The sequence below is a fragment of the Stenella coeruleoalba genome (assembly GCF_951394435.1).
Source record: "Stenella coeruleoalba genome assembly, chromosome: 9".
Lineage (NCBI taxonomy): Eukaryota > Metazoa > Chordata > Mammalia > Artiodactyla > Delphinidae > Stenella > Stenella coeruleoalba.
The window spans coordinates 34,131,499-34,145,350 of record NC_137155.1 but is presented as its reverse complement, the minus strand read 5'-3'; the positions used below and the strand labels follow the sequence as shown (position 1 = coordinate 34,145,350).

General features: G+C 34.6%; 1 protein-coding gene across 1 annotated transcript in view; it reads left to right on the top strand.

Moving 5' to 3' along the window:
• Nucleotides 1-13,852, top strand: part of HDAC9 (histone deacetylase 9) — a 1,064,374-nt gene that overhangs the window by 986,891 nt on the left and 63,631 nt on the right. Inside the window, exon 24 of the mRNA XM_079931742.1 lies at nt 3,623-3,756. Within this exon, the coding sequence (XP_079787868.1) occupies nt 3,623-3,756 (134 nt within the window). The remainder of the gene's footprint in view (nt 1-3,622; nt 3,757-13,852) is intronic.

Here is a 13,852-nt window from a genome sequence, read left to right as displayed (position 1 = left end):
TACCCATCTCATTGTGGTTCCTTCTTTATATCTTTAGTTGTACATCTTTTCTGATATCCTTTTAGTCTTTCTCCTCAATAGGTGCTCTGTAAATAGTTGTAATTTCTGTGTGCCCATGGGAGAAGGTGAGCTCAGGGTCTTCCTACTCCGCAATCTTGGCCACTTGTTTTCAACAAGTGATTCAGGAACTTGTGGGCCGCTGAGCATGTGAGGATCTGGGAGCCCAGTCCAGATGTGTTATGCTGTAGCAACACATCTGTTAACTGCTTTAAAAATATAATTGTTTTAAAAATTAAATGTTTATGTCCTGCATGTTCTTAAAGCCTATTAAAAAAATGAAATGCCATATTGAACACATGGTTGTTGTTTAAAAAATTATTTATTTATTTATTTTTGTCTGTGTTGGGTCTTCGTTTCTGTGCAATGGCTTTCTCTAGTTGCGGCGAGCGGGGGCCACTCTTCATCGCGGTGCATGGGCCTCTCACTGTCGCAGCCTCTCTTGTTGCGGAGGACAAGCTCCAGATGTGCAGGCTCAGTAGTTGTGGTTCACGGGCCTAGTGGCTCCACGGCATGTGGGATCTTCCCAGACCAGGGCTCGAACCCATGTCCCCTGCATTGGCAGGCAGATTCTCAACCACTGCGCCACCAGGGAAGCCCAAACACATGGTTTTATATATTTTCATTTATCCTTTTTTTTTTCAGTAGTGCCTGAAATTGAGTAGGTTGATGAAATGTTAAAATTTTTTAAATATTAACTGAGAGACATTTACATTTGGCAATATGAGTGACTGCATATACTGAAATACTCCTACGTGAAAATATCAAGACTACTCTTTTAAGTTTATGGATGACTTCCAAAAAGATGAAGAAAAGTGAGCAAATACTATAGCTGGTGGCCACCCTGGGCTATCCCAAAGTGTTCAGTTGGCGAAAGCTTGAACATTAATAGACTACTGCATACTAGAAAGGGGAGTCGAAGCTTTGGGTCTATGAAGGGAAGGGTTTTGATTGGAGACCAGAATAAAAAAGGGAATGTCAAAGGGCCAACTCTAAAGAAAAGGATAAATAGGAGAAAAGGAAATACTGCTGAATAAAACAACAAATTGATCTTAGCTATGGCTAACAGTAGAAGGAATTTCAAAGGGAATGGAAAGGGAAAAACAAACTATATTTTTTTCTATGTCAATTTGTAATCGTTTGGGGGTCCATATTTACATTATCTGTGCATTAAAAAAAAAACAGCCCTTGAGTCTAAAAATTTTAAATTGATCTTGGTTGGTAATGTTTCAGCCATCCAGCAGAAGCAAACAAAATCACACTCAACTCAGGTTTCAAAGATAAATATCACATTCAACTCAGGCTTCCAAGCTTTCTCACATATAAAGTTCTGATTAATATGAGTGCAAAAAAATTCAAAAAACAAAGGAGAATTAAGACATCATGAGGCTGAATCATCAGAAACAAAAAATAGTAAAACTAAGCCATAAAGACTTCAAATAGCAGATATAGAAAATAAAATAATTATGCCTAAAGAAATAAAAGAAAGAAATAAAAACATGAACCAAAAGTAAGAAAATATAAAAATGACTAGGAAGTTATGAAATATAACCAAATAGAACATCTAGAATTGAACAATGTAATCACTGAAATGAAAATATCTGTAGAAGTATAAATAGCAGATAAGATACATCTGGAGAGAGAAAGTTTGGAAGATAGATCTGAAATAAAAGTACACATAATGCAGGACAGAAAGAAAATATGAAAGAAAACTTCAGAGATGTTGAGGATACAGTAACAATGACTACATCTAATTGGAGTGCCAACATATGATAATAAAGGTAATAAATAACTTTACTGAATAAATTTGAACACAAAAGATAGAAATTTCTAGAAAAATATAACTTACGAAGATATTGAAAACACAAATAGTCCTCTAATCCCTAAAGAAATTCTCAATAGATAAAAATCTTCCTCAAAGAAAACACAAGAGTCAAATGGTTTTACAGAAGATTTCTACCCAACATTCTAGGGTCAAATAATAGAAAAAGAGGGTCTGACCATAATAAAATTCAACATGGTCAATAAAAGAATGGAAATTTATAGATTAACCCCTTTCATAAACATAGGTGAAAAAGAATTCTAAACAAAGCATTAGTCAAATCCAGCTTTGTATAAAAAAGATAATATATCACAACCAAACTTATTTTATTTCATAAATTCAATGATGGCTAAATATTTGAAATATTAATGTAACTCACAACACTATGAAATTATAGGAGAAAAACCATCTTATTTGGTATAGTAAAATAATTAAATTCAACATCTGTTTATAATAAAAACTCTAATTTGGAGTAGAAATAGAAAGGTTCCTCCTTATACTGAAGGAAACCACGGTAAGATGCTATTATCATTCATCCACCCAGTTGGCAAATCATACCAAATGGTGGCAAGGATGTGACTAAACTGGGATTCTAATATATACTGCTTCTCAGAGTGGGGATTGATAATAGTCCTTTGGAAATGATCTGGTATTATTTAGCAGGTTTTAAGTCATGACAATTTCACTCTGCTCTTGCACATGTACACCAGAAGACTGGTATAAGAATGTTCATGGGGCATTTTTTTTTTGGCCGCACTACATGGCTTGTGGGATCTTAGTTCCCCTGACCAGGTATGGAACCCCGGGCCCACGGCACTGAAAGCGCAGAGTCCTATCCACTGGACCTCGAGGGAAGTCTCATAGGGGCATTTTTTTGTAATAACATAAAACCTAAATATTTGTCAGCAGGAGAATGGGTAAATAAATTCTTCTATACTTGTTAAATGGCCTACTAGACAGCATAGGACTGTAGCTACATGTATCAACAGAGATGAGCTAACAAAATGTGTGAAAAGAGCAAGGTGCAAAAGTACAAAACCATTTTTATAAAGTTCCAAAATAAGCAAATTAACAATGGAAAGCAAAGGAGTTATAAACATAAACTCAGGATCCTGATTTCCCATAGTGAGGAGGAATTATGTTGTTAGAGAGAAGCATACAGGGGGCTTCAAAAGTATTTTCCTTAAATTGGAAGGTGAGTGACCAGGTGTTTTTCATATTACACTTTATAACATAAATAGATATTATTTTTTGCATTTATCAACTATTTCATAGTAAAAGAATGTCTGTAAAATCTAATGTGATAGTTAAGTACTTTGAGGTGATATATAGAAAACTTCCTTTTATAATGAAGGCAGATGATGGAAACAAGAAAGAAATATTAAGGAAACGGAATTCTTTACCTTATTAACAGCGAAACACTATTCAAGTTTTTCATCCAGGTACACATAGAATGTGTTGTGAAAAGCAGTAATGTGCACTGGTGAAGAACCAAAACTACTGTTGTAAATCTTAGTTGTGATACTTCTTAGCTGTGGGATCTTGGGTTTTGGTGCCCTCATTTGTTAAATAGAGATACTAATAGGACCTAATTTATCAAGTTATTGTGAGTATTAAACAAGTTAGCACATGGGAAGTGCTGAGAAAGGACATATGCAGAATAAATGCTCAATCAATATTAGATTCTAGTGGTCAGTTAACTTTTAATTTATACTTTGAAATGTTCTGTTTGCATTATGTTAGGCTTTGGTCATTTGACGAAGCAATTGATGACACTGGCTGATGGACATGTGGTGTTGGCTCTAGAAGGAGGACATGATCTCACAGCCATCTGCGATGCATCAGAAGCCTGTGTAAATGCCCTTCTAGGAAATGAGGTAAAAAACTAAAAGTACAAAAGAGTAGGGGTAAAGGACCAGGAATGTATGCATGCATATTTTTTGTCTTTTTTAAAATCACGTGAACTCAGAAAACACAATGGAGCTCTTACAATTTTAAGGAAGAAGGAAAGCCTTGGATAAGAAAAGTTTACATGTTCTCATGGTATATGCTATAACTTTTGCCCAGTTATGGAATCCATATAGTACTCCCCTTGATCAGGTTATTGGCAGACGTCAATAAATAAGTAAAGATAACCCTTGGGAGGAAATGGTTTGTATATTGATCCGGCTAATGAGCAGTGAAACATTGAAAAAGAAATAACTCAAAGAAAAGTTCTCTTAATATTTTCTGTAGGATTATGTCAGTTCAGGGGGGAAAAAAGCTTTTGAAAAATATTTTTTCAGCTTTATTAAGGTATAATTGGCAAATAAAGTTATAGTACATATATCTAACATATACAGTTATGATTTGATGTGCGTATACATTGTAAAATGATTCCCTCCACTGAGTTCATTTAACACATTCATCACCTCACAGTTACTTTTTTTTTGATGAAAATACTTAAGTTCTACTCTCTTAGAAAATTTAATTATACAAGACAGTATTATCAGTTATATTCACCATGTTATACTTTACATCCTCAAGCCTTATTCATCTTATAAGTGAAAGTTTAAAAACATTTACCAACCTCTCCTTATTCCCCCCACCACCCAGCTCCTGGCAACCACCATTCTACCCTCTGTTTCTATGAATTCAACTATTTTGTTTGTTTGTTTTTGGTTCTACATAAGTGATACCATGTAGTTTTTCATTTTCTCTATCTGGCTTATTTCACTTGGCATAATACCGTCCATGTTCATCCATGTTGTCACAAAAGACAGAATTTCATTCTTTTTTTTAAGATTGTGAAATATTCCATTGTATCTGTGTATGTGTATGTGTGTGTATTACATTTTCTTTATCCATTCATCTGTGGATGGACACCTACATTGTTTCCAAACCTTGACTATTGTGAATAGTGCTGCAATAAATCTGGCAGTTCAGATATCTCTTTGAGATAATGAAATAGTGATTTCATTTCCTTCGGATATTTGCCCAGAAGTGAGATTCCTGGGTCATATGGTAGTTCTATTTTTAATTTCTTGAGGGACCTCCTACTGTTTTCCATAGTGACTATACTACCAAGAATGCACAAGGGTTCCCTTTTCCCAACATCCTTACCAGCATTTATCTCTTCCCTTTTTGGTAATACACGTCCTAACAATATGTGAGGAAGTATCTCATTATGGTTTGATTTGCATTTTCCTGATCATTAATGATGTTGAATACCTTTTCGTGTACATGTTGCCATTTGTATGTCTTCTTTGGAAAAACACATATTCAGATCCTTTGCCCATTTTGAATTGTGGTATTTGGTTTAGTTTGTTTGTTTGTTTTGCTATTGAGTTGTATGAATTCCTTGTATATTTTGGATACTAACTGCTTATTGGATATGTGGTAAATACTTTTTCCCATTCCATGGGTTGCCTTTTCATTTTATTGATGATTACCATTGCTGTGACAGGAGTGGGTATCCTTATCTTGTTTCTAATCTTAGAGGAAAAGTTTTCAGCTTTTCAATATTGAGTATCATGTTAGCTGTGAGTTTCTCATATACGGGACTTATTATGTTGAGGTACCTTCCTTCTATACCAAATTTATTGAGAGTTTTTTTCATGAAAGGATGTTGAATTTTGTCAAATGCTTTGTCTGCATCTATTAAGATTATTATATAGTCTTTATCCTTCATTTTGTTGATGTAGCTTATTGCATTTATTTATTTACAGATGATGAACTACGCTTGCATCCCAGGAATAAACCCCACTTAATCATGGCATATGATCCTTTTAATGTACTGTTGAATTCACTTTGCTAGTATTTTGTTGAGGATAGTTGATCTCTGTTCATCAGGGATATTGGCCTGTAATTTCTCTCCTTGTAGTGTTCTTTACTGGCTTTGGTATCAAGGAAATGCTGACCTCCAAAAATGAGTTTGGACATCTTACCTCCTCTTCAATTTTTTGGATGAGTTTGAGAAAGATTGGTATTACTTCTTCTTTAATATTTGATGGAATTCACCAGTGAAGCCATCTGATTCTGGACTTTTCTTGGTTGGGAGGTTTTTGATTACTAATTCAATCTCCTTACTAGTAATTTGTTTGTTCAGATTTTCTGTTTCTTCGTTATTCAATCTTGATGCGTTTTTTGTTTCTAGAAGTTTATCCATTTCTTCTAAGTTATTTAATTTGTTGGCATATAATTTTTCATAGTAGTTTCTTATGTTCCCTTGTATTTCTGTTATGAATTGTAATGTCTCCTCATGCATTATTAATTGAGGCCTTTCTCATTTTTTCTTAGTCTAGGTAAAAGTTTATCAATTTTATCTTTTCATAAAACAAGCTTAGTTTTATTGATTTTTTTCTATTGTCTTTTTAATCTCTATTTTATTTATTTCCACTCCGATCTTTGTTGTTTCCTTCTTTCTACTAATTTGGCCTTAGTTTATTCTTCACTTTTTAGTTTCTTGAGGTGTAAAGTTAGGTTGTTTAGTTGAGATCTTTCTTTTTTCTTAATGTAAGCATTTATCACTATAAACTTCTCTCTTAGAATGGCTTTTGCTGCATGCCATACGTTTTGGTAATTTGTGCTTCCATTCTCATTTGTCTCAAGATTTATTTTATTTCTTTTGATTTCTTCTTTGACATCTTGATCGTTCAGTAGCATGTTGTTAAATTACTATCTATTTGTGAATTTTCCAGTGTTTTCTTGTCATTGATTTCTAGTTTCATGCTATTGTGGTCAGAAAAAATAATTGGGATGATTTCAGTCTTTTAAAATTTGCTAAGACTGGTTTTGTGGCCTACTGTATTATCTCTCCAGGAGAATGTTCCATGTGTGCTTAAGAAGAATGTATATTCTGCCGCTGTTGGATGGAATGATCTGTATATGTCTGTTAGGTCTATGCCATCTAATGTAGTTTAAGTCCAGTGTTTCGTTATTGATTTTCTATCTAAGCTATCCGTTGTGTTATATCCTCTTGGTGAATTGACCCCTTTTTCATTTTATAATGATCTTCTTTGTCTTATATTACAGTTTGGGGGTTAAAGTTTATTTTTTCTGATATAAGTATACCTGCCCTGCTTTTTGTTTCCATTGGCTTGGCATATATTTTCCATCCCTTCACTTTCAGCCTGTGTGTCCTTAAACCTGAAGTGATTCTCTTGTAGACAGCATGTAGTTCAGCCTTGTTTTTTTAATCATTCAGCAACTATATATCTTGACTGGAGAATTTAGTCCATTAAATTTAAAGAAGTTATTGATATATATGGGCTTACTGTTGCCATCTTGTTGTTTCCTGGCTGTTTCGTACTTCTGTTTTTCCTCTCTTGCTGTCTTCCGTTTGCATTTGTGAATTGATGATTTTGTGTAGTGGTATGTTTTGATTCCCTTCTCTTTATCTTTTGCATATCTACTATAGGTTTTTGCTTTGTGGTTACCATTAGGCTTACATAAAACTTCTTATAGTTTTAATAGTGTATAATATTTTAAGCCAATAACATTTTAATTTTTAATGCTTAGAAAAGCTCTACATTTTTATACTTTCCTCCCACAATTTATGTTTTTGATGTCAAAATATACATTTTTTATACTGTGTAATCATTAAAAATTATTGTAGTTATGGATTATTTTTAATACTTCAGTCTTTTAACCTTTACACTAGAGTTATAAGTGATTTACCCACCACCATTACAATATAAGAGTATTCTGAATTTAAGTATAAAAATATATATATGTATGTATATATATACATGTATGTATATACATGTATGTGTGTGTGTATATATATATTTATAATATATACATACTTTACCACTGAGTTTTATATACTTTTTTGTTTTCATGTTACTAGTTAGCATCCTTTAGTTCAGCTTGAAGAACTCTCTTTAACATATCTTGTAAGGCAAATCTACTGGTGATGAACCCTTTAGCTTTTGTTTGTCTTCAAAACTTTCTCCTTGAATTCTTAAGGACAGCTTTGCTGGGTGAAGTATTCTTGGTTGGCAGTTTTTTCTTACTACACTTTGAATATATTATCCCATTCGCTTATGGTCTGCAAGTTTTTTGTTGAAAAATCCACTCATAATCTTAATGAGATTCCCTTATATGTAACAAGTTGCTTTTCTCTTGCTGCTTTTGAGATTCTCTCTTTGTCTTTAAGTTTGACAATTTAATTATAATATACCTTGATGTGTGTCTCTTTAGATCCATCTTATTTGGTATTCTCTGGGATTCCTGGATCTGGATGTCTGTTTCTTTCCCCAGGTTAGGATAGTTTTTAGCCACTATTTCTTCAAATACACTTTCTGGCCCTTTCTCCCTCTTCTCCTTCTGGGAAACCTAAAATGTATATGGTGGTCTGCTTAATGGTGTTCATTAAGTCCTTTAAGCTATCGTCATTGTTTTTCATTCTTTTTTCTTTTGCTGCTTTGATTTGATGAGTTTCACTGCCTTGTCTGAGTTCCCTGATCTTTTCTTTTACTTGATCTAGTCTGCTGTTAAACTCCTTTATTGAATTTTTCAGTTCACTTATTGTATTCTTCAGTTCTGTGATTTCTGCTTGGTATTTTTTAATATTTTCTTTCTCTTTGTTGAAATTCTCACTTTGTTCATGCATTGCTCCCTGACCTTGGTGACCATATTTAGGACTGTTATTTTGAATACTCTGTGGGGTAAATCACTTATCTCCATTTCACTAAGATTAGTTTCTGGAGATTTATCTTCTTTTGTTTGGAATATATTCCCCTGTTTCTTCACTTTCCTTGACTTTCTTTGTTGGTTTCTGCACATTATAAAAACACCCACCTCTCCCAGTCTTGATAGACTGGTCTCATTAGGAGAAGAACTTTGTCTATCAGCCCAGCCCAAGCTCCTGGTTACCTCTCAAACTTTTGTGATTGTCCAAGCCACAGTCTTCATTGTTAGTGGCTCCCAGTAGTTGAGGGTGTGCCCAAACCTATAAGTGTCCATAAGGCAAGAATCACAGTCAGCACCTAGAAGTAGGCTGATTAGAAGCTGACTGGAAAGTATGCAGTCAAACCCCTTCCAAAGAGAAACTGTGAGATGGAAATTTTTGCCTTTCCTTCTACACTGAACTCAGGTGTGTTGACATGAGGGGTACTCCTGTGCCCATTTAAAACTTACTTCTTTGTTTGCTACAGTCCTATGGGACTAATAAACACATACTCTATTAGCTGTCAGAGCTAGGTGATTTGGGGTCCCATCCTTCAGGTCGCAACCATAAAACTTGTGGTGCTAGATATGTGAACAAGCTCCTTCCATGGAGACACTTGGTGACTTGGTTTTATTGTTGGAGGGAACCAGAAGAAGAAGGCAGGAGAAGTGCCCACCAGCTATTGAACGCTCTGGGGAGAATCACAGTCAGCATCTTGATGTGAACTAATTAGAAGCCAGACCCCTCAGGCAGCAGCTTGTAAAGTATGTAGTCAAATCCCTTGCAGAGAAAGACTGGGAGATGAGCATTTTTGCCTGCTCCCTCTGCACTGATCCTTGGGAGGATAGCTATAGTATTGATGGTAAGTGCTCACATACTTAAGAACTGCTTTTTTGTTTGCTATGGTCTTATGGGACTCAAGAAACCAAGCCCTGTTGGCTTTCAGAGCTAAGTATTTTGGGAGCCCCTTCTTCTGGTGGGAGCCTTAAAAGTTGGGGTGCTAGATGTATAGTCCAAACCCTTCACTCCTCAGGGAGAAGCTGGGAAATGAGTGTTCATGGCAAAAGTGTATCTAAGAATTTCCCACCCATTTTGATATGGGTATTTTCTCATTTGCTCAGTGTGTAGTCGTCACTCAGCTAGTTTCTTTCAAGGGAATTGCTCTGTTTGTAGCTATACATTCAGTGCATCCATGGGAGGAAGAAAATTCAAGAGCCTCCTGTGTCACCATCTTGGTCTGGAGTCTTAAAAATATTTATAAACTCTTTTTTTCGGTCACCATTTGTAAATTCTTTCAGCTGAGAGATACATACTATTTCCATCTTACAGATGGTGATATCGAGTCTCAAAGAGGTTTGAGAAATCCATTCAAAGTCATGCAGCCAGAATGCAATAGATCCAAGACCTGAACTTGAATTTACATTGCCAAAGGTCATTCTTTTTTCTTTCACATCACATAACTAAATTGCAACATATTTTTCTGACTACTCTGGAGAAGACTTCAGATCAAATTACCATTAGATTCACTTCCAGACCATGGAAAGCTTTTGGACAAATTAATTGCAATTCAACAAATATTTCAAAGTTCATATGCATTCATTAATATCATCACATCAATTCATTTATTTTTCTAGTGAATGTACAGAATGTTACAGCTACTTTATATATTTTGCCTTTTTTCACAAACTCAAAATATTACTTTGCTTATAAAATAAACATATACAAAATCATTTTAAAAATCTGTAATTCATACTGTTCTTTAAAAGTAACTCATGATGGGCTTCCCTGGTGGTGCAGTGGTTGAGAGTCCGCCTGCCGATGCAGGGGACACGGGTTCGTGCCCCGGTCTGGGAGGATCCCACATGCCGTGGAGCGGCTGGGCCCATGAGCCATGGCCGCTGAGCCTGTGCGTCCGGAGCCTGTGCTCCGCAACGGGAGAGGCCACAACAGTGAGAGGCCCGTGTATCTCAAAAAAGTAACTCATGTTTTCACCTGCAGTATTTATGAAGGGGAAAAAGTATATTTTCTTCTGCACACTGAACACATAAGTTTTATTGTCATTATCTTACAAACCTATGATGTTTCAATATGATTATTGTGCTATATTTATTTAAGTAAATATGTACATTTTTAATTTGAAGGAAAATATGAGACAGAACACTTGAGCACTGCTCAAGTCTTTACTCTGTTGTGTAATATTAGCACAGTAACTCAAAGGATGTAACTATCTGGTGATTAATGTTGTTATTAGTGGACTGCTAATTCATATCACACACAGGTCATGGTGTCTAAGATTTTCTAAATATTAGAATATTTCTGAGATTCCTATGAACAAATAACATCAAACAGAATGTTGAGGTTTTATTTTTTGTTTTTTTTTGTTTTTCATTGAAATAAGGGAGTGCAAAAAATGAATACTACTTCTACCTTATCAGTTAATGTTGGGCTGTTCTCTCTGCCTACCAGATAACGTATTTTGCATATTCACCTATATTCTCAAATTACTTATTTCATTTTAAACATAGAAACATTTTAAGGAAGTAGATGGTTTTAATATTTGCATGCAAAGGCTTACACCAGATGTGCAGAAAATCACAGTATGGTGTGGATTGTGGCTCCATGGATGATTGACCTGCCCAGAAAGAAATGTTACCCAGTTGCAAAAGCCAACTACTTTTCCAACTATGTGAAAAGAAATTATGGATTTCACTGGCTCTATTTGAACACATTCATTCAAATGACATTCTATCTCTGTGCTCTTGTAATCTCTGCACTTGGCCCACTCCCTTCTTCCAAGGGAGGATTTCCAGTGAAGATGGAATAATTTTTCCTGTGGTCTCTTTCTTTAAAAGATGATTGTATTTCAGAACAGATGCAAGTCAGTTGTATGGAGTTACATGTTTTTCTTAATTTATCTGAATTTACTGAAAAAGCAAAATGGATGTGTTTTGTACCTTCCTTCCCTTGTATGCTCATTTGACTAGGATGTCTTTGATCACTTTATTATATAAGCTATACCTAGAGGTCAAAGACACTGTTTTCATAGAACAGTTACTGACATTAGAGGGATGTCACCTAATTTAAAGTTTGAGACCTATGCCTTTTCTCTCTGTTTTTAGAAAGACCAGGCTTGAAATAGAGGAAGGGCTAAAAGTACCATTGGCCAATCTTAAACATGCCCACGTGTGTGTATAAATGCTAAAAATTCCAGTAAGTGATAAACTAAATGATTTTTTTGGGCTACATTGACTATTTAATCAACTTCAATTATCTGGATGTCTTATAGTAAATTTGATTTAGTTATTATAATACCCTAAATGCTACCTGTTCCTTTTCATTGGCTGTCTTCAATTACACAAGCACAATCTAAAATTTGTTCATTATGAACTAAACAAGAGAGATTTAAGTAATCTATGTCTTTCTTTTTTAATTGAGATATCTTAGGGATATAAGCAAAAATATAGATTTTTCACAAAATACTTTAAGGGTAACAGATGGATTTGGTATATTGAACTTTGAAAGGTAAATTTTGGTGTGTCAGGTCTATCAATACACAGAGAAACAAAGCTAAGAGAAAGAATGATTTTTTAAATGAAAAATGGAAGAAAAATACATATGTGTTGTACATTATAATTCATTTGAAAAAAGGAAATGAAAATGTAATACTTGAAACAACATATGAAACAAAAAGTTCTTCTCTCTTTCATTGACAATATAATTTATAATCCATGGCCTGGTTTTCTGTATTTTTTTCCAGTTCAAAGGTCATCATGACTAACAGCATCACTACACTGAAGTTTTAAGTTTCATTCCCTTAGAAAAACTAATATATAAGGCATAGTGCTTGTACCTCACCATTGAAAAAAAGTGCATACATGTCGTTTTCATAGTAGTATGTGGTAGGCTCTAGGTAAGAAAATAAAAAAGGATGTCTTTCAGGATACCAATTATTGCAATTTCAAATCCCATTTTCCTTCCAAACTCCCTTTTCAAGTGATTAATAGGGCAATTATAACTTATTATCCGGGATTTCACTTTTACAAATAACAAAATGTAGTAAAGCTTGAGCTTAAAACATTGGCAGAACATACACTGGCTTCTCAACACTGAACATGCAATTGAACTCAAATTAGGAAGGTCAAGAAGGGCTTTTTTGAGAGACTCTGCACTTTGTCAGATGTATTTATTCATGTGCAGAGGATTTAGAGTTCATAAACATTTTGCCAGTTTTTTGAATGCTATTTCTTTTCCTTGTTGTTCTTGGCCAGGCCATGTCAATACAGCAGAATGCTGCTTCATATGGCTTATTATCAGCAGAATAATATGTATTACATAACCCAAAGGGATTGTAAAATCAGCAGGAACTCTTGGCTCTGCATCTCAATGTAGATACATAGATGGGTACCACAAACTTGATTTTTTTAAAAAAACTAAGTTATCTGAGTGTTACACCCAAAATAGGCATTTCTTCTTTTTAAATATTTTTTTATCATGAAAGTGATCTAGTTAGCAAAACATCTCTTAACTATTCTTTTAAGAAATATGCACAAGGTCAGTCAAAATAATATACTATTGGATTAAAACTAATTTGAGCATGATACAGGAAATGCCTTGAGGCAACTGATTTTGAAGACATACCAGAAGTCCATTTTTTTCCTTTTTGTTGGCAAAGTTCAGGACTTGGATTTATCAGTCCAGTCACTGTATGATGAATATTTTTGAACTTCTTTAATGAAGCACTTAGAAACTCCAGCTTGAGGATTTTAAGAAATTAAAGTGACTATCTAAATGTGAAGAATCAGGTTGCTTGGGCTAGCATCAGAGATACCTATGTGAATAGTCACATCGTTTGTTAGTTGTAGTAATAGAAACATCTGTGAGGTTCTCAGAGACACTGATTTTGGTAATCTGCATTTGTGCTGGCTGGCAAACAATGTCACAGTTGCTTTAAGGCCACATTTGCCTACTGTTATGCAAAGCCAATTAGCAGCACCCTGGGTTGCTTCCTCTGAAAGAAATTTTCTTAAGAGGTGAGAAAAGCTTAAGCAGTTGGCATTCCTATGGAATTTAAAATAAAAACATTGAAAAACTTAAGATAGGTAAAAGAAAGGAGAGTACATATAGCACTAAGAGCCTTGAGTAGTGACTTGAGAACATGGCCATTAAAAGACCACCTGTCAAAACAGAATAAATGACTGTTTTAAGCTTGTTAGAGAAAAAAAAAATTGCCATAGACATGGAAACTGTTGAGATGATGCTACAGCCTCTGGTACTGAAGGTTCTGCACTTAACATTTGAGTCTATAGCATGTCTTTTCTTGA